General features: G+C 39.1%; 1 protein-coding gene across 2 annotated transcripts in view; it reads right to left on the bottom strand.

Moving 5' to 3' along the window:
• The window catches only part of RAB3C (RAB3C, member RAS oncogene family), a gene marked incomplete at both ends in the record, with an annotated part of 132,313 nt that extends 105,174 nt beyond the window's left edge, over positions 1-27,139 (bottom strand). Inside the window, 2 exons of one of the 2 annotated variants that reach the window (XM_082335814.1) lie at positions 17,305-17,532; positions 27,083-27,139. In XM_082335814.1, coding sequence (XP_082191940.1) covers positions 17,305-17,532; positions 27,083-27,139 — 285 coding nt within the window. The remainder of the gene's footprint in view (positions 1-17,304; positions 17,533-27,082) is intronic. The other variant, XM_082335815.1, reaches the window with a different exon arrangement.
• Positions 27,140-27,366: the final 227 nt, after the last annotated feature.

Here is a 27,366-nt window from a genome sequence, read left to right as displayed (position 1 = left end):
AATTTCTCTTGAACACATACTCATGGATGGTAGAGGCAAGCATGTTATTTTCATGCAAGGGAACATCTTACTGGCATGGAGGCCAAATCACAAAAATGAGTTACAACTCTCCCCTTTTGAAGATCCCCAGAAATAATTTTGAAAAGACACAGGAAAATATAGATTTGTGCCAAAGCCTATTACAGACTGAAAAAGAGAAACACGAAATGGTTAGTATCACACGCAGCTCATTTACTTAAGACATATGCTGCAAAATCTTGGCTTGCATTCAAGGGAAATGCCTGGCTTTTAGGAAAAAATACTATTTAAGATTTCTGATGCAGAACAATATAAGGGACAATTAAATTACAGTCCAGATAATTAACAGTAAGAAGAATGGCAGCAGGCATTACACAGTGTTCTCTGACAAATATAAACAAATCAGAAAATGGATTGGTGAGCAGAACTCACCACTGAGAGAATCAATTACATATCTTTTTCCTAAGCTATGGTTATGAAGCACAGATTCCTGCTCACTCCCACAGATAACAGGAGAAAACAAGGACATTCTTGCTAGGTTGTTTTAAAGTTCTTTCTTCATCTCAGTTATTGCCCCAGGAGTCCTTTGGCTGCCTGGTCCATGTCCCATTGGAAAATCCATGCAACACTTTTCCAAACATGAAAACATACTTATTTGTAGAAGATTTTGGGGAAAGAAGGCCACTCTTAGAAGTGGTTTTAAAAATGACCATTAAAAATTTTGAAAGGCCTCCTTAGTAAGTTCTTTATGAGGTACTATGCCACTGACTGTAACAAAAGTAGTTTTTGGTTACGAAAAATTATGCCCAAAAATGCTTGATAAAATAGCAAATTTAAGGAAGTGCAGCATTTTTCTCCCTGGGAAGCATCCATCACAAAAACCACCTCTGGAAACGATTAGCAGTGTACAGATAAATCTATCAGCCTGCAACAGGTATTATGACCCATCTTCGAAGGACTGGAAAATAAAACCTCAACCCAAAACAAATTGTATGAAGTCTATTCTCAGTTCTCCACCTTTTTGTAAAAATATAGCATCAGTAACATTTTCTGGACCAAAAAGTATAGAGACTTTCTAGAATATTCTGGATTCTGCCACAAAGGTTTTTCAAGATAGACCCATGATTACAATAAATTCAGACAATCATTTGGTCTCCACAGAGACATCAGACCAAATCATGAATACAACTTTTTTTTCAATAAAACAGATGCAAACATCTATCCATACACTGTGAGATTAGAAAACTTTATTGTTTTGCTCAAAAATTCTGCCTCGATGGCCACTCTCTTTCTCACCCCCTTTCTCAAAAATTTAACAAAGCTGGCGTATTCATGTCTTTGAGCTCTAAACTTTCCTGACTAATAATTATTAGTACCCATCTTAATTTTCCTTCTGCAAAATCCTTTTTTTCACCAGACAGGGAAATCCAGAATGAGAACATAGGCACCTGGTTCTAATAAACAAAAAATGCCTTAATGTTATTAGCCACTGGCATCATTTCAGCAATGGCATCCAGCTAAAGGAGGCTTCTGCATGGATAACACTGATTGATTGGTTAGTGTCTGTCTCCTTAATATCATTTGTGCTACTCATAACCTGTCCAAAGTGCTCTGGTGGTCATTAATTTACAGCATACAGATTTTTGCAAAAGTTATGAAAAGCCATGACTACACCAAAAGTAATCTCTTAACCACTGGCTGTTCTTGTTGTCAAATGCATCCCTTTGTTTTCCAGCTGCTAAGGCTGGGATTCAGCCATCTAAAATATAAGCATCTATTTTACTATATTTTAGGCCTACTTCTTTCTCAGTTTCATAGAACATACATTTCCAAAAAAGAACATTTACGGGGAATTTTTCTTTTAGAGATGTATTTTAGCACAGAATAAATCACTTTCTGAAGATCGATATTTCTGCCCACCAGTTATACAGCCATGGTAGACTACTAGCTTAGAGCAGATATCAACATCTTAGCTGTCTAAGACCTTAAGTTTCTGATTCTGATTCTGTGTTACCTCTCCCTCCTCCATTTTCCAATATAAAACCTGGATGTCCGCCTTACCAAGCTTGTTAACTTGGCTCTTTTCACTTTGGTGGAAAAACTGATGTATATCAACTGACAATCTGTCCCTAAGTGTAACAGCTACTTACAATTCCAGAATAGAGAAAACAAGAAGTTGCTATTGCATGCTTTTCTGAAAGCTTTCTTATTTGAACTACTCGGCAGCAAACATCACCAGGTTTGGAAGTTATGTCCACAAGCTTATCAGATTTAGAAAACTGAGCGGAAAATCTCATCACGATAGGTCCAGAAAACATCACTCAATTTAGTTGTGTAAGAGAAAATCTCCTCACGCAATAGTCAGAGATCGACTTTCCCACAATGTAGCTGCTGACTTAGTCACAACAGTCCCACCACTTGATAAAACTGTTAGATCTTGAACTTAATATAATGCTTTCAAATTCACCTGTTTCCTTGCTGTAATGATGCTAAAATCTTTCCTAAATCCTTACTTCATTTTAAGGAGTTTGGCCTTATTTGTATACAAGAGATGCAAATTATAGAGTAATTACTAAATTAGATTTACAGGTGATTCAGTTCTGGATGAAAGACTGTCAATCAGTTAACTTAAGACCTTCAAGGACATTAAAAGTTGTTAAACTTATTTCTTTCCTCCCTAGCCTATTCAAAGCCAAACTACAAAATCCCTTCCAGAAACAGAAAACAGAGCCTATTAATCATCAAAATTCTGGTAGTCTGGCAGCCCTGAAGATACAATTTGGGTTACAAAGAGGATGAATCACAGTAATTCAACATTGGTTCTTTCAGACTAGGAAGTGGTTTGCCTTTGTGCTATTATTAAACACTATATGTGATAAAAACCTATGAAACTGTCATCCACATCTAAACCCCTTGTTCATACACCACTGACAAAATCCACAAGCCAGTCAGAAAAAAAAATCCAATATTACTTAGGCTTGGAGTTATATTTAATGAGACAAATCAATGGAAAATGTACTAATGGACATTTTATGTGGGTGACCCTACCTTTTTTTTACATTGCTGAAAGAAAAGAAACTTCCAGCATTTAAAATTCATTCTACATAGGCCACGTTTATAAACACACTAAACAAGATATACCTGTGTCACTGGGCTGTACCTGTGGATTTAATTATATGCTTCCAAAAGAAATAGCCATAGTAAAGGATGAGTGCTGCTCTTGAAAACTCAAGTTCTCACAAAAGACATACACTCATTTTGGTCTCTTGAAAGTTATATTTGGGCAAATCATTAACACAGGATCCCTTCTGCATAATCAGAAAGAAACAGCTGTAGGAAGTGAATTCTCCTGGCCTGCAGAATGATCCTATTTCCTAAGAACTTCTGTACATAGGGAAAAAAAAACCCAAATTTACCTTTGCACTCAGCAGAGTTTATCTGGAGTTGGGCTAACATTAGGCAAACCCACTGGGTACTCTTTATGTTCTCACTGTACTACATGGAAGTAAATTAGGTAAAAAAAGCAAAAGGGAAAAGAAAAAATCCCCCCTGAACTTAAAAAAGGTTAGAAAAACATTGCCTGTTTCTACTATGCGAGGGCTGCCATGCTGTGCTCCTGTGTCATTGCTTTGTGTTTGAGACCCTTTGTGTGGTAGTACAGTGTGTGCTGGAAACTGCTTTGCACAGCGGTTGCACTGAGACAAAAGATGTAGCAGATGAACGTGTGTCCATCATTGTCAACAGAGACAGCCCCTAGCATCTTTCCAGAACATGTTAAAAATACAACAATCTCCTTATCCAAACCTAAGCCAGTCTTCCCTGAAAACCTTCTCCCACTCTTATAAAGAAGGTGTAAATATTTACTTTTTCTTTTATATGCAAAGAGAAGTGAAGTCCTACAATTCTATTTCACTTCCTAGCAGCAACACAAAATGGAAAATATCAAAGAATTAAGTCCCAAGGGCTGTGCTGTGTTGTGTTCAGAGTGAACTCCATAGTTTATACAAAGGAAGAAGAAAAAAGAAACTAAGAGCTCAAGAGAGAATGGTTATTGCAAGTGAGGTAGGAGATAGTAGCGTTCCTATGTTTGCAGAAGGAAAATAGGGCTTTCTAAGTCAAGGTTACTCAACTTATTCTTCAGAGATGCCCACAAGAGTTTTTATTTCTAGCCAAATACAGGTTGGGCTAATAATCTAAACTACTAATTTTCCCTCATTTTGTTTCCTTGCTTACATCTGTGAGAATGTATTTTATTTTTAGTTTGCAGTCATTTCACAGACCACATCTGGCTGTCCTACAGGACACTAGGGGCCCAAATGAATGGCTAAGAGCCACTGCATTATGGCCTAAGATTTCTAAAAGAATTCAGAAGCAAATAGACTGTGATATCTGAGGCTTAAAAAGAAGTAAAGAAATTTTATAATTTAGCAAAAGACAGCTAGTATGTAATCTATCAGGAACTACATGGTAATTATACCAACTTTAGCCTCTTAGCAATACTGTAAAAATGGGAATCAAAGCACAAGTATTACCATAAGATTTCCTGGAATCCACCCAGTTCTTGACCTGCATCTTTCACCCTGATGAAACAAGAAGACTGCAATTCTGCCATGCCTCACCTCCAACCTTTTCTGTGACAACTTGTGTACTACTACATGACAGCTCTCAGAAAACCTTGTTGTAAGGGACAGGCAGGTAAAATTCCTATTTCCCTGGATCCTGTTATTTTCAAAGTATTAAGGCTCATTTGTACGTGACAGAGGCCTGAGTATTAAAATGGCTGTGACTGAATTTTCTTGCACTTTTCTAGCTAGGAAATACAGCCTCATAAAAAGAAGGAAGCTTTTCCTGGAAGAAGGAAAAAAACTGATCTGTTTTACAGGTAAATAAACATTAATGTACGACCAGTCTTGATGGGTTGGATCAAAAGTATACCTAGTCGGTATCCTCTGTAACAGTGTTGATGATTAAATGGCTAGGGAAAATTGTAACCGCAAGGTGGACATATACGATAATTCTTTTAACATCCCCCTGACCTCCAACCACATGCAGCTCTGTGATTTTCTGAGCTAGAAGCAGTTTCTATGTCTATAAATACTCTCAGTGAGTACCTACCTCTTACATGAATTTGCCCAGACTTCTCTTAAGTGATGTAAACTTTTAGCATGTACAATGTCCTTTAGCAAGGACTTCCATTGCTTATCCACATGTATGGGACTGACAGAATGTATGAAGAGATTCCAGGTTTTCTTCTTTCTATCCCATTAAAATCACAGGCTCATTCCTCTCATATAGACCAGCCCTTACAATGGCTGGTTTACAACAGGACATTTCTGTAGGCAGTCTTAGCCTTTCAAATAAAGCAAGAAGTTCTCATGATTTTAGCTCTAACTATATATGGAGTTTAATCCCCAGAGCTGATGTCCAATTAAGGGTGTTACATACAAATGTCATCTTCTATCATTGTTTCTTCCATTTAGCTTTTAGGACTCCTGTTCCTGTACAATCGTAATGGCATTCATTGTCTTCAGTGTAGAGGCATTTCTCCTGGACTATCTGAATTTTCTGTAAGGTCTTTTTATCCTTCAGGCTGTTAATTACTGTCTTGCTTCAGGCCTGACATTCATTTTCGCAGGACTCCTCATATATGCTTCAATCACATCATTTTTTTCTCTCTTCCCCTCTAATTAGCACAACACTGTTTTTTCTCAGCCTTTCCATTTCCCAGCCAAAGCAACTATAACCCCCCTTGCTATTATATGATCTTTTTAATGCCTTTCTACCCTGATAGATTCTATACTCCCTGCGACATGGCAAAGACATGTTCACGCTCAGCTGCTGTCTAGTGAGTTTCTTTGTCTACCAGACTCATCATACCCAATGACCAAATTGATTTCCTGTTGATCGCTCTCAAGTCACGCTTCTGTTATGACTCTTCCTACCTGCCACCAGCTCTATCTCATGGGATGCAGCCAGCTAATGACACTATTCTGACCCCCTCATTTCATTAAACTGCCTGAAGCAGAGCACTGTGAAAAAAGCATTCTTAGCACCTGCATGGATGGACTTTCCAAAAGGAATTCAGCCTAAATAAGAACAGAAGGAAGGCTGGTGTCTCATGGACATGAAGCAAGACAAATACTTGAGTCCTTGAGGTACTGTAAGTAAGACCACTGCTGTATACAAAATGTCAGACAAGCATTGATTTCCACTGTGTGTTTGGGGAGGGAGCAATTGGGAGCATTCAGAACAGTGCATGTGCCGTTTGTCAGCCCACCTCCACACATGCTTTCTAAGGCAATTCATGAACGCCTCTGTGTGTTATGCAGACCATCAGTGCATGTCCTGTCCATTTGTTACAGGTTTCTTCTAACAGCGCATTGATGTCATGTAAACAATAGGCCTGCCTACATATTTTTCCCATCCAAACTCTTTCTCAGCAGAGAATTGTGCGTTTTGGGCAAAATTAAGTATATTTATTGAAAAAAAATTACTTCATGAAAAAACAAAGCACTAGTCTCGCCTTTGTTTTCTGGAGTAAAAAAGCCACACTTTTTGTTTCCTTCTATTTCCTTTAGTTCCTCTACTCATTACAATAGGGTTTTTCTGCACCTGTCTTCAGCCTGAGTTCCTTTCTCCATACAAAATATCTCCAGTGCAGTAGATAATGGAATAGTCCCATTTCCTCTGGAAATACTTCACCAGGCACATGCAAGAGCCATATTAACTGCTTTTCATTGGATGGTTGGTAGGAATCTTTTGTCTTTCTTGGATACCCAGATTGTGCCTTTCTTCAGTGGTTGCTAACTGAGTAACTTCTAGCTGATAAAATAATTTCTTGTTGTTCCCAAAGTGCCCAATTTGGTACTGTTAAATTAAATTATATTTCTATTACCTGACACTTGAAAGTGACGATTTTTTTCTGTATGGTATACTAATCCTCTTCTATAGCAGTAACACTTCCCATCTTCCCATCATTAACAAATTTTAATAGCATATACATACTATGTATTATGTTAACTAACTGTTTAAGTCCTAAAACCTTTCCACAATGCATTCTAAGTCAGATGTCCTCTCCTTTTAAGACAGCTTGTCATTAGTTCCTTACCCACACTTCTTTTCATTACTAAACTCCGTCTTCTCCAGGAAATTTCCTTAATTCCAGTCAAAGAATCTTACATTTACATCAGCCAGCTGGGATGTTTCCACACTTCACTCTTGCATTTCTAGTTAACAGCTAGCACAGGTGAAGCTGTCTCATGTGTGATCATATCCACTAAAATCTAGGAACCCTAATCACAAACAGACTTCTCCAAAGAAATTACAGTTGAAGTAAATTGCACTTATTGCTGTTAAGAAGTCTGATATAATGACTAGAATTTGAATATCTTTTAGAGAACAGGTCAGAAATAAGCAGTCCCAGAAGATTTCAGGATACTGCAGAAAATACAAGTCCTAATTATAGATGAGTATAGAATTATAAAATATTACACTTCTAGGCTTTTTTTAGCTCAGGTCACCCTAGAATGATTCATTAAGCTGAACAAATATAGGCCTTGCTAGCCACTATGACAGACCAAACCATCCAGAAAGGAAAACCAGAAACCGCTATGAGAGGTTACTTCACACTCCTTTCTGCAGGGCTGGCTTTATTTTCAGATAAAATAAACCAAAGTCAATAGCAACCAATCTATACATATGGGGCAAAAATGTCCACCAAGTAGTATTCTCGCTGTCAGAACAGAACAATTGATTTCCTGTGACAGACCTAAATTCCTTTTTCTTTTTATAAATACACCTAAATAATAACACGATGGGCAGGAAAGTAAGAACTCCCTATACCTACGTACCATCTTAATTTTAGAGTAAACAAGTTGTCTAAATTACACCATCAACAGCTTCTATCTGAGTTGTTTACTGAATTCATTGAGGCAGAATTCTCTGTATTTCTCAAACTGCAATTAATGAATAAATAAAGTCATAAAAGGTAAAAACTGTGGAAAGAATTTGTTTATGAGCAGGGAGTAATAAAACAATCTGGGTTAAACCAGAAAATACCTAGATGATTACAGAAGAACAATATATTTATTCACAAAAGATTGAAGGAGATTAGCCTTCTACTACACTAAAAAGAAAGAAAAGTGGAAAAAGCAGCTTCTGTACTAGAAAAAAATGCAACCAATATCCTAACTGCTTTTTCTTAGCTGACCAAGAAATAACAATGTAAATCCAGAGCTAAATCCTCCAGGGATGCTGTTTTGCTTGATGTTATCATTTCACATGTAAAAGCTGAGTGGATTGTCCATAATGTGTTAGCTACTACAAACATTATCCTGATGTGACACAGAGCCCCTTATGGCTCTGGCTTCTTACAAAATGCACTTAAGCTTACTTCCAGAACATAATGCAAACTGGGTAGTGTTAAATAAAAATGAGTTGCTTTTGTGTGACCCCCATCCTCCCTCAGTCATTTGTGCCCCTCTCAACCCAGCATAATTTCAGGATTACTTCAAGCTGTTCCAACGCAGCACAGGGAAACAGCTTGCACTGAGCAGCAGGAGAAGGCAAAAGTGAGCTTTAAATACTGTTTCTACACTCCCCTTTTCATAGTATTTACATTATGGCTCCCATCCAAGGCTCTGGTTCCCTGATTTCAAAGCAACAACTGCACAGCAAGAGTGCAACATTTTGCTCTAATCTACAACACGAATCTTATTAAAATGCAGTGAAGAGCCTGTATGAGCTTTTTTTTTTTCTTTGTAGATCTACTGCAGCTGCACAGATGTCTTAAATACGCCACTAAAATGGTTCACAGGACCTGGTAGCATGGTTGATTTCATTTTAAGGAATGCTGTCAACATTAATTTCATTTTAGAAATAGACTTATTCTTGCTTCTTAAAACTATAGCTTAGTAAGCAAAAGTTACATCTCACAGTTTAAAGTATACTGTCAGATTTCTCTGGCTTTTATTGAGCCTGAACAATTAAAATAGCTCATTTGTTTTTCAACATTAGCTCAAGGTTACTGTTCTTGCTTCAGACCCCTATCACAGCAAAATCATTCCATTCCTTTTCCTTCCCATCCTGACTCCTCACTTCGAGCAAAATCAAAGATCTTGCTGTTCAGATACACATATATGAAAGACTTTTCTGTCTTCCCTTTCCCTTTCTCATCACCAGTTTTTAAGGAGCCTATGTAGCATCTATATGATGCTTGCACACATGTAAGTGCTGGTCCATGACACTTCTTCCACTGGTATGTGCTTCCCTACATGGGAAAAGCTGGTGACTCTCAGATCATGATGTGGAAGGCAAAGGCAGATGAAAAAATGTTATACCAGACTTCCTGGTGATGGGTTAGGGGAAGCTGCAATTACTTTAGGTCTGGCAGGATGACGATTTTTTGGCCTAAATGATGGAAAGATGCATTTCCCAGGAGTCCGATGAAGAAAACAGCCTAAGACACACTACAGAAAAGTGTTCTAGAAAGTGTCTTAAACTAGCTCAGTTTCTCTTAAAGAATCCCCATGGAACTTTCCACTTAAACATCAAGATAACCCTTACTTAGAATTTTAATTACACTAAATGCCACCTTCTCTTTCCAATTAATCTTTGCCTTTGAATACAGATGTATCGTTTCACTGACAACAGGAGCCTTTGTCAAAGAATATTTAAAGTCCAGCTGATTATATATATAGTGCTAAGCTGGTCACAGGGACCTGATTTCTATGCTGCAAGCAAAGCTATACAGCAAAATTACTGAAGTAGGCAATGGGGGGGATTGTAAAGCACAGAACTTTGTAAAAGTTTTTTGACTTAATATTACAGAAGGCTTTTACAAAACCATTGAAATATTGGGAAAAATAGGGGAATTTAATGCTAGTTACAGTTGCACATTTACCTCAAGTTTCCTCTCCAAACTATCTGAGGCCAGAGTTTGCAACCACTTTGGTGTGTATGAGTGTAAGAGCAAGCACAGGGCATCAGGCCACAGGGCTTTCTAGCCAGGGTGCTGAAGTGATAGGTACCATCCTTTTTTTGAGTTGGGTTTAGAGCCAATGTTTGAAATCTCCAAGACATGTGCTTTTTTAGAGCAATAAAATTGTAATGTCACATCAATATTTGAATAGCCAGTGCTACTTTTTAAATAAGACCATATAAATTTTGAAAATGCCATCACTGGCCCACGTGGCTAGTCTCACAAAGTATACAGCATGTGCTCTTTGCACTGAAGTCCATCTGAACTGTGTATGCCTTTTACATTGCCAAGATCTTCCTTGGCTCTGAAGACTGGGCCCTGGTTCTATACAGGAAATACGTCAAGTAGTTTTACAAGATGTGTATTGTTTATAATGGATGCATCTATATTTTGCACCCAGCATAGATCCCAAGGTAGCATTTCTTGCAAAAAGTTTTACAGAGTTCAGTTTTGTGTTTTCCAGTAGAGGACTGTAGGATCATATCTGTTACCGCTTTTGCAGTGTGATTTGCAAGGAAATAATACAAGCCATCACACGTAGTATCTGTAACTGTTTCTGAGTTTTTACCCCATTTATGGTGCCCAGTCTCGTAACCTCTTGGTCCCATTCTCACTCAGACTCTTTGGTGCTGTCTCTCACATCATGCCTCATTGTATGAGCAATTGTAGTCAAACTTCAAATAACACACATATTATCTTTTCAGTCTCTGCTTGTATTTCCTTCTGCTCTGATGTCTTTAAACTTTAAGCTAGATAAACTATTTACATTATGGATACATTATACGGATTATATAAACTACTAGCATCTACTAAAGGTTAGAGGAAAAGCAAGCTGTCTTGTCTGCTTTTTAGGTAAGCAGTTTTCTTTTCCCCAACAAATACCTACATTAGCCATCTGCCCTTCCCACCTGTTCATTCCCACTTGACTGGCTAAAAGTGAAGTATTCAACCATTGTTTTCTTGGCTACTTACCTAAAACAATGGAAACCTGAGCTGAACTGGATCCATGGGCACAACTTTAATATAAACAGAAGAACAGGTACAAGAAACAGAATACAGAATAAACAGGGCAAGGTAAAGAGAGCACTAAGAATCCCTAAATTAAGGAAAGTATACAACTTCTGTAAGTAATTAAGATCCCCAAGCTACACAAAGATTAAAAACTCGTGATGATTCTCTGACTGAGATCTGAACACAATAGGACTTTCTGTACTATAACGGGCTTTCTCTTGGCTGTGCAAATCTTTAATATTTATTATTGAAAACTCCAGGTACTACAAACAATAGGGGAAAAAAAAACAATTATGGAAAAATAATGATTAACGAATGCTAGTACTTCTGAGAAATAAAGTATACCAAATATGACTTGCACATAAGTGGAAGAGCTCTCAATGAAGATGTAAGAAGCAGTGCATGAAACAATACAGCAGTATGAAAATAGGATCCTATCCCAAAACTTCCAGCTAAATATTGTTTATGGCTCTTCAAAGATATGTATTGTGTAGAAATAAGCACAGGAGAAGAAAGGGAATATTTTAGGCTAACAATATCCAACCACAACTGGGATAACATTCACCTGTTGGAGGGCAGCTTAAACCAAAACAAAAGCTGCCTAGAATTTCACCTGTTTCAGCTAATAGGGAAAGTCCAGAAAGAGTCTGCATTCTGTCCATCACAACTACATTCCTCATTAACCACCTTTTCCCAGGAATGGTTCCTTTAGAGCCTTCTGACAGAACAATATTTGTGAACGCATTGCATTGCTTATGACCACAGACAGGTCAGCCTAACCGAAGGCTGGCTGAGGCTGCCGCCTTTTCAGGCCATGCCTATAACAGCAAATTAAACTGTGCCAGGGAGCATTTTGAGGCTATGGAATTTGTCTATACCGTGAAACTGCCAGCATGTTTTCTGGCACAGTTTGACCCATGCTTGCTAACACTCTGCCTAACAGTTCCAGGGCAAGGTTCAGGACTTAGCACAGGACAACAGACCTTTCTCAATACAAAATCTGGATGTGTCCATCCTCTTTCAGAGACTAAAAGAGTTTAAACATATGGACAAAGGCTATTCCATGCCAGTTGGACTTGGTGCCAAAGGGCAGTCTTGTTATGTTTAATTTACTAGTACAGGTGCATCCAGAGAAATCCCAAATCCCTGCAGTTTTCAGCCTTCTATATTGCTGTCTTCAAATCACTTGTTGCCTGATACATGACTGGATACACATTTGATTTTCATGCTGAGATGAGGAAATTTCATTTTCCGTATTTGATTTACTGTCCTCATCTAAAAAGGCTGTGTATTCAAAGCAGCAGCTACACATTGTCACCAGCACCTGAGAAAGGAATCATGAAATAAACTTTGATGTGGCTATCATACCAATTAAAAATACTCAGATGAGTCAGATGTGACAAAATCAGGCCCTGAAATTCCTGTGATGAAACATTTGCTACACTCGCTATCCACTATCTCCACATGCTACTCTTAACTCCCCTTTTATTGCTTCAGCTTTCACTACCTTTCTTCTGAACTAGTGTATTTAGTGATTCTTGCACTGATGCTATAACCTTAGTCACTGTTACAGGATATTTCTGCAATATTGCACTGCCTCCACACTTGCAAGTTACTGCAGGATACCCCTTGAAGACTTCAATATCAAGGCAATTTTCATTCATACTGGTACTCCCACAGACCCCTCTATCACACACACATACACACACACAAAATTATTCTCATTTTAACTGAACCCTTTTTTACTGCTAAAGGACTGTTAGGGAGCTTGTAGAGCAAAAACTCAGGTGCCTAACATTTATTGATTTTTTTTTTTTAACAGCTACTATAATCTTAATTATTGAATGATCACATTGGATTTTCTCATTCAGTGTATAAAACCTAGTCCTCACTTAGTCCCTAAGCCCTATGACAATTTACAGAAAACAGTTGATGTAAAGACAGCAGCATTTTGGGTATCAAATGAAACTGTCACACACAGTTCTAGGAAGGATATGCTGACACAAGCAGCTCTTACACTGTCTTCTTTAGGAGGATATCTTTTATTTGTGTGTGATCATTGTACCTAGTCCATGAAGTCTATGACTAGTCCCAGGGAAAAGCCATCTAAGCTGCAAAAGGAGGTGCCATGTTCTTATTTGATAGTTGCCCCAAAGTACTGCAATCAGATAGAAACTATGTGAATATTGCTGTATGAATGCAGTTAGAACATTTTTGTGTAATAAACAGATCAGAGAGGGAAAACTTGATGCTTTATTCCTCAAACAAAATTTGTACTGAAATCAGTTAGAAATCACTGGGAGTTCTGATCAAGTAAATTTTAAACATGAGCTAAAGATGTGGTATGTCAGTTAAACAAATATGTTGACCTGTCTTTGTAAATCTTATTCTGTCTTCTAGGAATCAATATCTGCACTTTATTTTTCCTTTTTTTCCCCCATTCTAATGATTTATTTTGACAAACGTTAGCTAACATATTCTGCTCTCCAAATTAGCCTATATTTTCTCCATAAGCTCTTGCAGTGTTATTTCTATTAAACCATTGGCAGAGTTTACAAAAGTAATGCAAATCTTTATGGCATCACAGCTACAAGGCATAGTGAATGTAGTGATTTATACAGTGAATACAGTGATAGATTTATAAGGTTAATTTTATTTTCTGATTTACACCTCTGAGCTATTTTTGGCAGAATTAGTATTGACAAGCAATTTTTTTTAATTCAACATAAGTTGAAATCTAGCAGTTTGAAACCAAAAGAATCTTAAAGCCTTCCAGTCCCATGCCTTTAATATTACTAGCTCAAACCAAACAGAGGAAAAATGTATTGCTGTTTATTATTTGACACTGTCAAACATCCTAGAGCCCTCTGATGGACTTTTCTCCTATGCAGGCATGTGCTACATACAGGCACAATTCCTTTCCAAAATTTATTATAGTTTCTGTTGAGAAATCAATATCTTTTTAGGTAAAGTGCCTTTTTTATGGATTTCTCTCCTTTAAGAGGTAAAAAAACTGTTAATATGCTGTCTTCGTAATGTCCATACCAGGGTTGTCTCATTTATAACTTGCTGTGAAACAAAATTTCAGGCCAGCTGGTGGTGCTATGACAAGGTAATGTGCTATCACTAATGAATATAGCACTTGAACTCTGAGCATCTCTCAATTCCAGTAAGAAATATTGTGGAAAGAAGGTGTTTGGCTCAGAAGGGAAAAAAGCAAACGTTACAGTGTTCCCAGCAGGCTCTTTCAGACCATATGAAAGAGATATAACGGTCAGTACTACAGAGTGCCCCATCCTCCCTGACTTGAACAATGAAAGAAGACAATTCAATTCAGGTCCTTTGAATCCAAGAATAAGACACCATTGCCTCAAAGCAAGCAAAAACCTCAAACAAACAAAAGACCGGCAGGGCATCCCAGTATTTAACCTGTTAACCTGTGCTAGTTCATCTGTGATAATCACACAGTGAATTTCCTTAAGAAATAATGAATCTGCTTCCTTGAGTGCCCATGCTGACATTCAAACAAACTTGCACCCTTCACTGGTAAGCATATGAGAATCTTACTGTGAAGAAATCAGTGTTTCAAGCTCCAACATGCTTCAAGTTAAACACAAAGCATCATGCTCAAAGGGCTATTAAACACAAATTTTAAATGTCTAGCCAAGAAGACTATGTACAAAATTGTAACAGGACACATGTTAGATTAACTGTGTCTCTAGCTAGGGAATTTTAGTGACTTAACAGCATTACTATTTACGCATTTCTGCATCTTACTGCCAGGCAAGGACAGCAGAGCAGTGGCACTCCATGTATTTCTTCACTGCAGTACATGGCAAAGTAATTCAGTTCTGATCTTGTCATTCAGAACACATTTTAAATTTGCACTTCCAGTTTCTGCTGACTAATCAAACCTGTGAGGTTTTTCAGAATATTTTATTTCGTATATGCTGAATATCATTTACCACATGATGTCACCAAATACTTTGCCTGTGATTCTGAAGGAAGTGTTATAACCTCATGCATGTTTCTACTCAGAATTAACATCAAAGCACACTCACTATGACTCATTCAACTTTATATTTTATCTAACAACATGGATGCTGATATAGCTTATGAGATGGGATAATAGTGCTCTATTTCAGATTTCACGCACTAGAATAGCTTTCTGAGATACTTAACTGACTTTATTTAAGGTCCCAGAGGTGCAACAGTCAACTAATTTACTAGCAAGCATAACCGCAACACAATGTTCCAATGCAGAATACTCAGTCTAAAAAGTGCGAACAGCAATAGTGAGCTGTTGCAATTTGGGTTAATTTGGCAACGACAAGGTCTTTTAAGAACTGGCATTAAAATTTTAATGGGAAAAAAAAAAAACCAAACCAAGATGCAGTGCTGGCTGGGGTAAAAAGCTTTAGTATGAAAGTAAGATCTGAAGTCCTTTCTCTAACCTTACGTCCTGGTAGGTGACTTTAGGAAGGTCTCTTCCATGCTCTGAGCCTCTGTTCCCTCTTCCCTAAGGGACATGGAGCCCTTGTGTTTGTTTCACTCATTTCAATTGCAGGACTGTCAGAGTCCATTTGGACTCTGCATGTTACTGCCACGCAAAGAACCACAAAATGTCTGTTTTGCTAGAAGTGGAAGTTTATTCCAGTTGGCAAGAATACAGCTGCTACATCCTCTCTATGCCATGGATAGCCCTGAACCCGTTTAGATTAATGGAATGCTTTGAGCCAAGCACATATTTGTAGTCTGCTGTGGAGAGGCATTACGAGAAATATACTTGGTGTCAAACTAATGACATTAATACGTCGTAAACTAACGTTGCTGCTGTTGCAGACATGAACAATAAAATCTATTGTAGAGGATACTTGATGATTAAAAGAAGAACTGTGTAAAGACTATAATGTGAACACAATTTTATTGCTCCATTATAAAATAATAATAAGGTAGTATCAATGTGAATTACCATGTGATCTCCAACATTAAAGTACTACAACGGAACTAGCAAGTTATTGCAGTGAAAGCATGCATATGACATACAGTTACTTAGTATGTAGCACTGTTATACTCATGATAATAGCAAGAATCTAAGCTTAAAAATGTAGAGAAGTTGAGAGGCAAAGAGTCCGTGTTCCAGTTCCTAGTGGGCACAGAACAAATAATTTGAGATATCAAGGGCTGAAGCCTACCTAAAAAGACAGGAACGAGATATAGCCTAGACAACTCTGGGAAATTCACCTTTGTGCCATATTAAAAAGATACCCAATTTATCTGCTGTTCAAAATGTGTTAGGTGAACTGGTTGTATTTGACCCCAGGTTTCCTGATATTTAATGGCTGCCTATCATTAAATAAATTTTTAAATGACTTGTATTCATGCACAAAAAAGAAAATCTTGGTTAATAAGGCTGTTATGAATATCTCACAAAGGAAACATTGCTCAAGATCTTTAGGCACCCAAGGAAGATGGCAAAGACCTGAAGCTTTAACTCCAGGTCCCACATTGTTAAATGTTCTGCTATCCCTCCCTCTCCTTTAAATGAGTATCACCCGATCACCCAAGAATTAAGAGATGTGAGCATCAGTGGCTCCTGCATAAATAAGTTTTGGCTATCCATTCTTTCTGAGGAAAGTTTGCAGAAAAGAACACCTATTCCCTGGCATCACACTTTCCTACATTTAGCATCTTTCTACCATCTCTAAGGTGTAGGCAAGGGACGAGGGTTTTTGTACACTTGGGCAACATAGCTGTTACACTCTTTCTTTCCACACCTTTCCTTCATCAGCAGAAGAAGGAAGATGTTTCAGGTGATCAGGATGACAAACATAACTAACAGAGCAAAAAAATATGCCTTCTGTTATGCATCCACTATCATAGCTCCTACACGAATTTATAATTTTTGAGGGAAGAAACCAGATCCTAACTGGTATTTCCAGGTACTTTTTAATAACGTGTATCACTTTTAATAGCCTAGAGATTGCACAGTTGTTTATAGCTTACTGCACAGATATCAATATGTGTCAACCTATGTTATTTCTTAATGGAATTTAACTCTGAATATATACTCTGCTGCACTTCAATACATTAAAAATACTGGCTACACTCTATTATTCAAGACAGAAAAATGATGCAGGAAATAATTTACTGCTTTTTCATTACTATGCTACATATATATATTTTTATATATATATAAAGGTTATGACATTCAGTGCAAACCTACAATATCTTAAATGCTGTCTATCAAACTGCTATGGCTTGTATAGTTCATAGAATTATTATTTTTGGCTTACCCAAATCTGTAGCTTAATTCTTTTTTCATTTTTGAAAACCGTTTTTACTTTGAAATCGATCCCAACCGTGCTTACAAATGCAGATGTAAAGGAATCATCAGCATATCGGAACAAAAAGGAGGTTTTCCCAACGCTGCTGTTGCCGATAATGAGCAGTTTGAACATGTAATCAAAGTTCTGGTCAGATGTATCTTTCTGGCCATATCTGGAATCTTGAGCAGATGCCATCTGTAATTCAAAATAAAAAAAGAAATAGTTTATTGTCTCTGGTATCATATAAAACCGGAAACACTTAGATTTTATTGAAGTTTTTGATACCAGATATGAATGAACTCAAGAAGAAGTTCACAGAGGTTTAACTCTTTTTAAGATTCTTGTATCCATGGTAATAGTTCCAGTTGGAAAAGAGGATACAAATAACACTGCTGACTGGTACCAAAAAAAAAAAAATTTCTAAAAATCCAGGACAGTTCTTGAGTATATCATTAAAAAGATCTACCTTCAGAAAATGTGATCAATGAAAGAGACATTGAAAATATAGACAAAAATACTTCACTTGTACAAGAAGGAAATAAGAGATCAATGCTCTATCATGACACAGGAGGTATATTTCCAAGCAAAACCTTACTATGTTTTATATCTGATAAAATTCTTGAACCATTTACTTTACTGTAAATATTCCGCTGTCTTTTGTAATGCCTGTAACCTTATTCAAAGCATTTTGCCTTTACCAGCTTTCAGTTACCATACCATTAAATAGTGAGTTGGGTATATACCTCTGAAATAAGGTCTTGATTTTTTCTAGTTCTAGTCTATTTCATAGTTTTGGAATTTGCAATGTTAATGCAACGTCACCATATGTGGAAGTTGTCAATGTTCTCAAATTTGAGTCCTTAAAATACAGTTTCTAAACTATATAAAACACCTGAATAAGCACAGATTACTGAATACGGCTAAATAGCAAGCTTATTTTGCTCTAGGGACTTCAAAGATCATGGGTTCCATTTATAAAAAGTACACTTTTGGCTTTCAGGAGAGTTGCAGAGATTAAGTTGAAAACCTGAACAAAATTCTAAATGGGATGCTCAAAAAACAGATGGCAAAAATAAAGAACTTAGAAGGAGGTCGTGTTTCACCTGATATGCTTTTTAAGAAAAAATCTCAAGTATTTTGGGAGCTTGGCAGGATTTTAAATTCTTGGAGTTTGGTAATACTAAGGGCAACACTTTTGCACATTGTTTTCAGACAGAAAGATAGACATCATATCCTAACATAAAGAAAGGTTTATGGCAAAGCAGCTCACGTCAAAACGTTCTAAGTTAGACATCTCAGAGTGCATTTGGGCAATCAGAGAGGACAGCTGGAACCAGGGTGAGGGCTGTACACTAACCCACCTTCTCAGCAGCATTTCAATTACTGCATAAATCTTCTGAACTAATTCTGCTGTCTCATAGTACAATATGCCAGCTTCTTTGGGCTACTGAAGAGACATATAGAAGTGGGGACAAAAAGTCCTGGTGGGGACAATGGAAGTAGCAAGCTTTTGAGAGAAAATTCACTGTAAGATGTATATTTCATAAATAATGCAGTATGGTGTGTTTGATTACAGAATTACCCTTTTATTTGGTAGTGACTAAAGTTCTTGATTAAATGTAGTTTTGGATATCTACGTGCTTGCAGCCTGAGTGTTTGCATTGACCTTAATATTTATTCACTTCTTTCACAGGCATGCAACAAAGAAGTTTTAGAACAAAAAATTAAATATTACCACGAATACATATTCTATGGCAAAAGACAGAAACAAATCCTGTCCGCCTTCACTACTCTCCCTTTTTGTAAAACTATTTGGGGATATTTTGCTTAGAACATGAGAAAAACAAAATCAGATGCTGTTTATACCAGTCTAATCACAACTGGCTATAAAGCAATAAAGAGTATGCTGATGATGTGTACAGTTTGCAACAAGAGGTCAGTAAAATCCAGCCGACAAAAGACTGTGGAGTGGCTAGGGATCCCAGCGTGTAACCTGTACACTCTCCCCAGCAGCCTGTTCCACTGCCCTTCTGGCTCTTCTCTGTAATGCAGCAGCTGAAACCGGTAGTTATCACTTCTACCAAGAAGAATAATAATTTTCTTTCTTGATTTTATCTCCTAGGAAGCCTTCCATGTAGCTTCTTCAACTTATTTAAGGTTTACAAAAAGGAGGTTTGCCTTTCATTTCATCTGTGGTCCTCAGTCCTATGTGCCTTACAATTCATTCCCATGTATTTTAATGCCTAACACTTCAGGAACAGTATGAATCAGTGAGCAGAGGAATCAGGAGACCTGGATTCTAATAATAGTCTTGCTAAATCTTGAGCCTCCCTGAGTAAGAATGTGTTTTCTGTGGATGGTTTTAAACACAGACTTGCCCCACAAAGAAATTTCAGTGCTCCTCTGAATTAATGTGTTCATGTGCACTGCCCATGCAATAGTTTCCTTAAAAGTTCCTAAAAAATAATAAAAAGATAAAACCCTACACCTTCATTGTGACTTGAACTTATGGATTCATTACTTGTAGTACCATAGGCAAAATTATGGGCACGTTGAACGCAGAATTGCAGCCAACTTTTATTTCAGGTGTAGGAGTATGTCTGCCTATTACAGGATGCAAAAGGCATAGGAAAGGCACGGGAAAGGACTAATTTCTCCACCTCCCACCTGGGGAATCGTGAGATGATTAGTGAGGTATTGATAATAATTCAAACTGTTTGAAAAGACTAACTTTAGCCTAGAGAGACAGTCTCCTTAGACTACTGATAGCGATCCTTGCTCATGCCCAAAGCCCAAATGAGTTTTAGAAAAGTACTAGTGCCTGCACTGGTCTGAAGAAACATGAAACTCAGCATGGGTGCTAAGACTTTGCCACTACTTCCCAAACTCACTCATTCAGTAGTAAGCACACAGACAGATTCTTCAGAGTACAATTCACCTACATCAGGCTCCTGCTCTAAATGATACTCTAGAGGAGTCTCTATTTTTCTTCTGACTGTAAGGGAAACCTAGATGCTTGGGCCTCTTGAGCTTTGTGAATATGACTGCAGTGCTTCTTTTTCCTAAATGCAAGCTGCTGACTTCAAGTAAGTATGGGATGCACTGTAGCCCACTTCCCGATGTATTAATATGTCAGTTCGCTCCTAGCAGGACGTGTCCCTGCTACAGAGGCATTTGGCAAAGAAATGTAAAGAAGGTAGTGATGATGTTACGTTCCTCCTTTGGAAACGATGCTGGAAATAATCACCAGGAATGCCAAGTTCAGACCTGTAATTAAATGCTACGTACATGGACAAGAACCAAATAAACATGCCAACTTCACTAATGTTACGATATTCTGTTTCCAAGAAAGCAAAACTCTTACCTTTATTTTAACAAAGTTTTCTTCTCAAATGATTAAATGGATATATTAAGCAAGCATCACTTTCAGCAAAACACATTGAGTTTTCTGTAAAATTTTTCCCTTATTTAGTAAAATTGAAGACAGAATGCACAAGGCTATTTTCATTGGCATATTGCATACTTGCTTTTTCGTAGAATGAGTCCCTATTCAGATCCCTACACCCATCAGGATGGGTCTCAGGCAGTCTCAGGCCACCTCCTAGAGGACTCAGGACAGACTTTAGAGTCCACTGGGAAATCTAATCTAAAGACAACGATCAGAAGACCTATAGTCAGGAGGTCTCACATGCCTGCTCCTTATCAAAACTGGGAGAAGGTATGTCCCCAGCTTGAATACGGTCCAAGGACAAAAAAGGATAGCTTTGTATGCTTCCCTGCTTACAGCACATCTTTGAACTCCTTAAATGTTGATTATTTATGGGCATAGACAAGTTTAATCATTAAGCAGAGTTTTCTATATCAGACCCAGGTAATTTTCAAGTCTCATGTTCAGCTGTTTCCTTGATACCAAAAGAAACAGGTTAAAACAGGAAAGGGTTGAGGTGTTTACCTGCCACCTTCGTGTTAATAACAAAATACTTGGCTATGTTACTCTTATGGCCTTAGAAGACCTCATTCTTTGACAGAATTAATTTGAACAGCTTTCTCACTTAAGCAGAGCAGCATGCCATGACCTCCCTGGCCTGCACATCACTTCAGTTTGCACTTATATATGCATACCACTCTGGATGCCTAATGCAGGATGAATTGCCCCTGAAAAATATCATGCAAAGGGCAAGAAAAGCTGGGATTGAAAATACTGCGGTTCATTCCTTTGTGCCTTTCACAAATACATTGTTTTCTTTTAAAAACTATAATAACAGGCATGTCTTAAAGGAAAAGATTGATAGTAAGCCCAGGGAAAATGCCTTTTGTCTATCTATAGCAAAGATGCTAGCCAGACACTCATTAGCTAATTTACAGCTGTTTCAAAGAGCAACACTCCTTTTCTATATACAGTGTAGAAATGTATAAATGGCCATTGCTTTATAAAAAGAAACTGATGTTAGTCATTATTTTAGTAAAAAAACAAAGTTCCCTGCACACATAGCTTTTTGTGAGGTGATCTTTTTGCTTTTTGTAGAATATAATTAGTCAAACATAATCAATGGATGTTGAAACAATGAAATACAATAGGAAAACGTAATGTTTGTAACTCACTGGACTGTAGGTAGGATGCACTGCAAGTGAGTGTCTTTAATGTGCATATCAAATGTCATCATTAGAGTAGTCAAAATGTTACCAAGATCCTTATATATAAGAATGCTATGACAATATAACCCAGTCCTGAAGAAACCAATGATTTTCTAGGTAGAATACCACAGCAATAACCTAGATACTGGATTTTATTCCTAAGTCTTTCAGAGGCATCCTATGACTTTTGTTTTCCTTTTTTCTATATCTTGGGCAAGCTGCTTAACCTCTCTTACTTTTGGTGTGCTCTCAACAAATACATCAGTATCCACAGATGCAGACCACAGCCAATTCTCACAAATCCTTATCACCTAATTTTTAACTGACCAATTAATAAGACTTAACAGAGTTCAGCGGACAATGCACCAGCCACTTATTTGGAATTTACGGATTGCCAGCCATCTGCAGAGCACAGCTTGTGAACCAATGTACTTGGCAGCATCAGGAGAAGCTTATCTGCTTCAAGGTATTATGAGGTTAGATTCATGAATATGTGTAAGCAAATTATAACCCAGTCTGAAAGGTGTAGCTAGAAATGCAAAGTTTTATTATAAGCGGCATACTGAAATGCCAAGTTGGGGAATATTGGGAAGATACAGAGACGTGAGAGTCTAAAACATTTTAAAGAAGCTCTACTTGCTTCATATCAGCAGAAGTAGCATGAACGTGGCCAGTGCTGGCAGCTGCCCAGGACAGCAGAATGCAAGGTGCAGTAAAGAACGGTTCTGTCAAGGCTCTAGCACACAGATTCTGGTGAATCTGCTTGTGGTGAGCTAGAGCATTATCCCTTGTTCGTCTTTCTTTAACCTAAGTTTACCTTCTCCATGAAAAGGGTAGCTTAAGAAACATATTTCCAATTCCCACTCTAGGTAGTTTGCCTAAATCCCCTTCTCCAAACAGTGGCAAACTGAGAGATAAAGTCCTAAGTGGGTTAGTCTAACACAGGATGTCAAGAAGCCACCGAAATAGTGCAGCTCTGAAAAGAAAAAATACAAGCTGTCTCAGGCCACGTACTCCAGTGGAAATAAATTTGGATTTACCGAGGGGCAAGAAAGAGAATGAAGACAAGATGGCTACAGCCCTCTGCCATTTGCCCTATTTAGTGCAGCACTCAGGGTCATGAGACTAGCAAAGACTGTGCAGCTGCTCAATTGCCAGAGCAGCTGCATCAGGCCAAGAGACAAAGTGAAATACTAATGCCACTGTCTAAGGCACTGGTGAGATGCCACTAGTAACAATTCTGGTCAAGCGTGTTTATGAAAGCTGAGTTCAAACTGGAAAGTACAGAAAAAGGTTATTAGGAAGACCAGAAGAATGAAGAGCTGAGCTTATGAGAGAAATCTAAAAAAAAGGAGTAAGCAAAATATCAGCTTGTTTCTCTAGATAGTAATCTGGAGTGAACATTAGGGAATGATAACTATTTAAACTGATGTATACTGGAGCAGACACTGGACATTAAGAAGTCAGTATAAACTAGCCCTGAGTGCCTCTGAGCTGGAGACTAGAGTATCTAACCAGCAAGGGAACAAGCTTCCACAGTACACTTCCAAAAAGGGTTAGTGACAGAAAGGGGACTACTGACTCCAAACGCAGCTTGACTGGCTAACAAAAAGGTGTATACAACTTGCTCTATGGACTCAGTGGCTTGGCAGGCTATTCTACACCAGTGCTTCTAATTTGAACCAAGACTGACATATCTAATAATTTTGTTGAGTGAAAGGAGATGAATGGCCATGCTAACTCCTGTGTCTAACAGCTTTGATTTGGTTTTTTTAATCATAATTTTATAATAACCTCTTAAATATCCGGAAGCAGCCTTTTTGCTTGCTATTGCCCTTCTCCATTGTGTTTGGATGTGTCTGTTATAAACCTATTTTGTCTGGGTGTAACCATTGCCAGTGACAAAAGGATATTAAAAGCTAAGAAGACAATGTTCTCATTTATTTCCTTGGCAAAGCAGATTATTTACAGATTATTTCCCACTTCCTAGTTTTCCCTCACCTGTATGGCCTCAGTCGCCTTTGAAATGATCTGATGCCCTGGCAAATGAAAGAGAGGGTCTCTAGAAATCTAGCATTTTCTACAAACTACCACTATTAATGCCCATATGCTCTGATAAACATGAAGAACAGGTTATCCAAACTATACTCCCGCTTTTTTATTTTGGCAAAGTGCAGGTATGTAGAAAATTTGCGTGCTACAATCAGATAAGGAGTGAAACTTGAAGGGAGTGAATCAGTGTATGAATCACTGAGAACTTCCTGTTGGATCTTCACTTCCCCAAAGCCTTAGGGGAAACTACTGAGAGATACACAGAGGTTTCAACTAATTCAGACCAATTCTTAAACAAATATGTTTCACTGCAAAGAGAGTTCATTGCTTTTGACTTCTAAACCAAAGCCCTCTCAATGGCCATAAGCACTACTAAGACTTATATCTGTTCTTTGACAAAAAACATCAGTAGTCACAAACTCTGACCCAGATACAATTATATCCAACAGATGACAATAGCAAACCTTTACACTAGGTAACTCCTTCTCTGGAAGGACTGTTTGGGCTGCCTTTCTGGTAATTGTTGGCCCTTCTTGTCTGCAGAGAAATGGCATGAGCTTGAGATTGAAACAAAGAATTCATAAATATAGAAAGACAGTGGCACTGCACAGGCCCTTTCTCTCATCCTGCTAAAATATTTTAACTTTTTAGTTTTCTTTTTAATTAGTGCTTGATGGAAATGGAAAAAAATGTTTACACTCTCTTCTGAGTTGTTTTTATCACGATCAAAAGACATACACTTGATCACTCTTTCTGTTGCTCTACAATTCAGAGATGGTAGCTCTGTAACAGACTGTTCCATAAATCTGCTGTGTGCAAAGAAGCAGCTACATTTGTTTCATGTAATAGGAAATCAGATAGCTAAAAGAGATAAATCAAGCAATTAGTTCAGCCAGTCTAAACCACATTTGAACAAGGCCCAACCATACTAGCCTAACGTTGGAAAACAAAAAGACTCTTAAGAAGAAGAATCCACAACAGAATATTGTTTTACTGGAATCTTTAATAAGAACAATATTTGAGTATGCTGGGAATAGTGTAAGTAGAAGAAAGAAAAAAAAATGCAGAAACTAGAAGTCAAAATCAAAGCTCATCTGCCAGACTGCATTTTCAAATCTTGGAAAAATCCAGATGCTTGTGATTATAATTTTGGATGAGATATGCTTAAAAATAGATACTGTTTGACCATCTCACCAGCCTTGAAAAAGTAGAATTTGTAGGGGTTTTTATAGCTCTCTGCTGTCTCTTTTTATACTAAGGCTGTGATTTCTGCTGACGTTTATTCAATTATGTTTAACAATAATTCCGTTTGTACTGACAATCATATAAAAAAAACCCAAGATGCCGTTCTGTGATATGTGTCAAGTACATACTTTTTTATATCTGGACTTTCCTTTCTTTAGATGTTATTTTAATGTTGTACCACCATTTTGTTTCTACACCTATTTAACAACGTCAGTGAATTCAACACCTGTCAAAAATATCAAATGCAATAGTGACCAATCTGTAGTTGTCATCCTTTACTAAAGAAATTTGCTTTTAATGAAATGCTCTCCAAAGCCAATACATACTGAACATGACTTCAGAATCTCAATAAGCACGTGTAAATAAACGGCAAATACCACATAAACATTTCCAACACATGCATGTAGCATGCAGAACTAGGCATTTTAAAGAGCATCATAATTATTGCTATCTTCCAATCAGAAAACTGAAAGACATTCTTACTGAAGAATGGCTTATTTCTAGTGCACCTCTTTGGTTGAAAGGTTTCAGCATGTAACATCCGAGCAATTGGTCTGCAAAAGATTCATGAGATAATCAGTCTCTGTCCAAAGTCAAGCAAACCCAACTCCATATCAGTGTAACTTAAGATTTCAGACTTCTTTTGAGCATGCATATTGAAGAGGATGCAGACCTTTCCTTCAAGCTGAAATTCCATTTCTGCCAGAGTAGATATCCAGCATGAACAACATTAGCTAACAGAGCGGCAGTTCATAACTTAAATCACAGCAGACTGCAGAAGTGCTCTTTGCATTGTATAAAATCAGCAGGATTGATTGTTACCAAGCCACTGGTAACATGACCAATCTTCTATTAAAAAACAATCATGTGTTTGAGTGTAGAGTCTGGGGCCCCCAGAGCTCCTGCATGAGATTATAAAATAGGTGCTAATTAATAACTGAAGTACAGTTCACCAGCATAAACTGTGTTGAACCAACAACCTAGAAACTGCTAAAAACTCTGCATAATGTGACCTGTATCTGTATAGCATCTGTTTCTCCAGTGCTAAGGGGCATTGTTTTTTTCTATATATAAAAACTGCTGAAAAGGGGCCACCTCTTTGCTACCCCCGGTTCTAGCCATGAGCCACCTCTCCCTGGTGCAGACAGATAACTGCTCCTTGAATAAACAGGTGGGGATACCCTGCCAGCTTCCTGCGCAGCCAGGTAGGACCTCTTTACATCTCATCGCCTAACAACTTACACCCATTCACGCCCAGGGGAGCTGCGACCAGCGCTCATAGGGCAGTATCTGTAAGAGAGCGTTCGGTTTGCCCGAATGAGGCCCGGAACCCACCCGCGGCCACGGCGGTGGGGTGGCGGCCACCGCAGGGCCGTGCCGCCCAGCCTCCCGCCCCGGCTGCCCCCCGCCCCGGGGAGCCGCGCTGCCCGAGACCGCCCGCCGGGGAGCCCCCCCACAGGGACACGACCCCCCCCGGCCCCATCGCACGCACCCCGGGCCCCTCACGCACCCCGGGCCTCTCACACGCACCCCGGGCCCCTCACGCACCCCGGGCCCCTCACACGCACCACGGGCCCCTCACACGCACCCCGGGCCCCTCTCGCACCCCGGGCCCCTCACACGCACCACGGGCCCCCGACGCACCCCGGGCCCCTCACACACGGGCGTCCTCACCGCCTCCCCCCTCACACTCCCGGCCACCAGCGGGAGATCCCGGCCCGGCGGCCCCGCCGCGCCGCTGCAGGGCGGAGGGGCTCCTGCCCCGTCCCGCGAGCGCCCGGCTCTCGGCCGCACCGCGCCCGCCGCCCCCCGCCGCCGCTCGCTCGGCCCCGGCGCGGGGACCGACCTGCATGGGCGCTTCGTGCCTCATCGCCGGGCGCGGCCCGCCGCTCGCTCCGCTGCCGCTCGCCGCTCGCTCGCTCGAGCCAACAGCCGCCGCCGCCGCCGCTGCCCGCCCGGGCTCTGCTGGCAAACCCGCGTCACGATCAGCACCGGAGCTGTCCCCGCTCCTCCCCCGGCACCGCCCCCCCCGCCCGCGCACCCCCGGGAGCTGTAGTCCCCCGGCCCCGCTCCCCCGCGCCCGCCGCCGCCAGGGCG

This window comes from Platalea leucorodia, assembly GCF_965183815.1.
Source record: "Platalea leucorodia genome assembly, chromosome: Z".
NCBI lineage: Eukaryota > Metazoa > Chordata > Aves > Pelecaniformes > Threskiornithidae > Platalea > Platalea leucorodia.
This window is presented reverse-complemented; position numbering and strand designations above follow the sequence as displayed.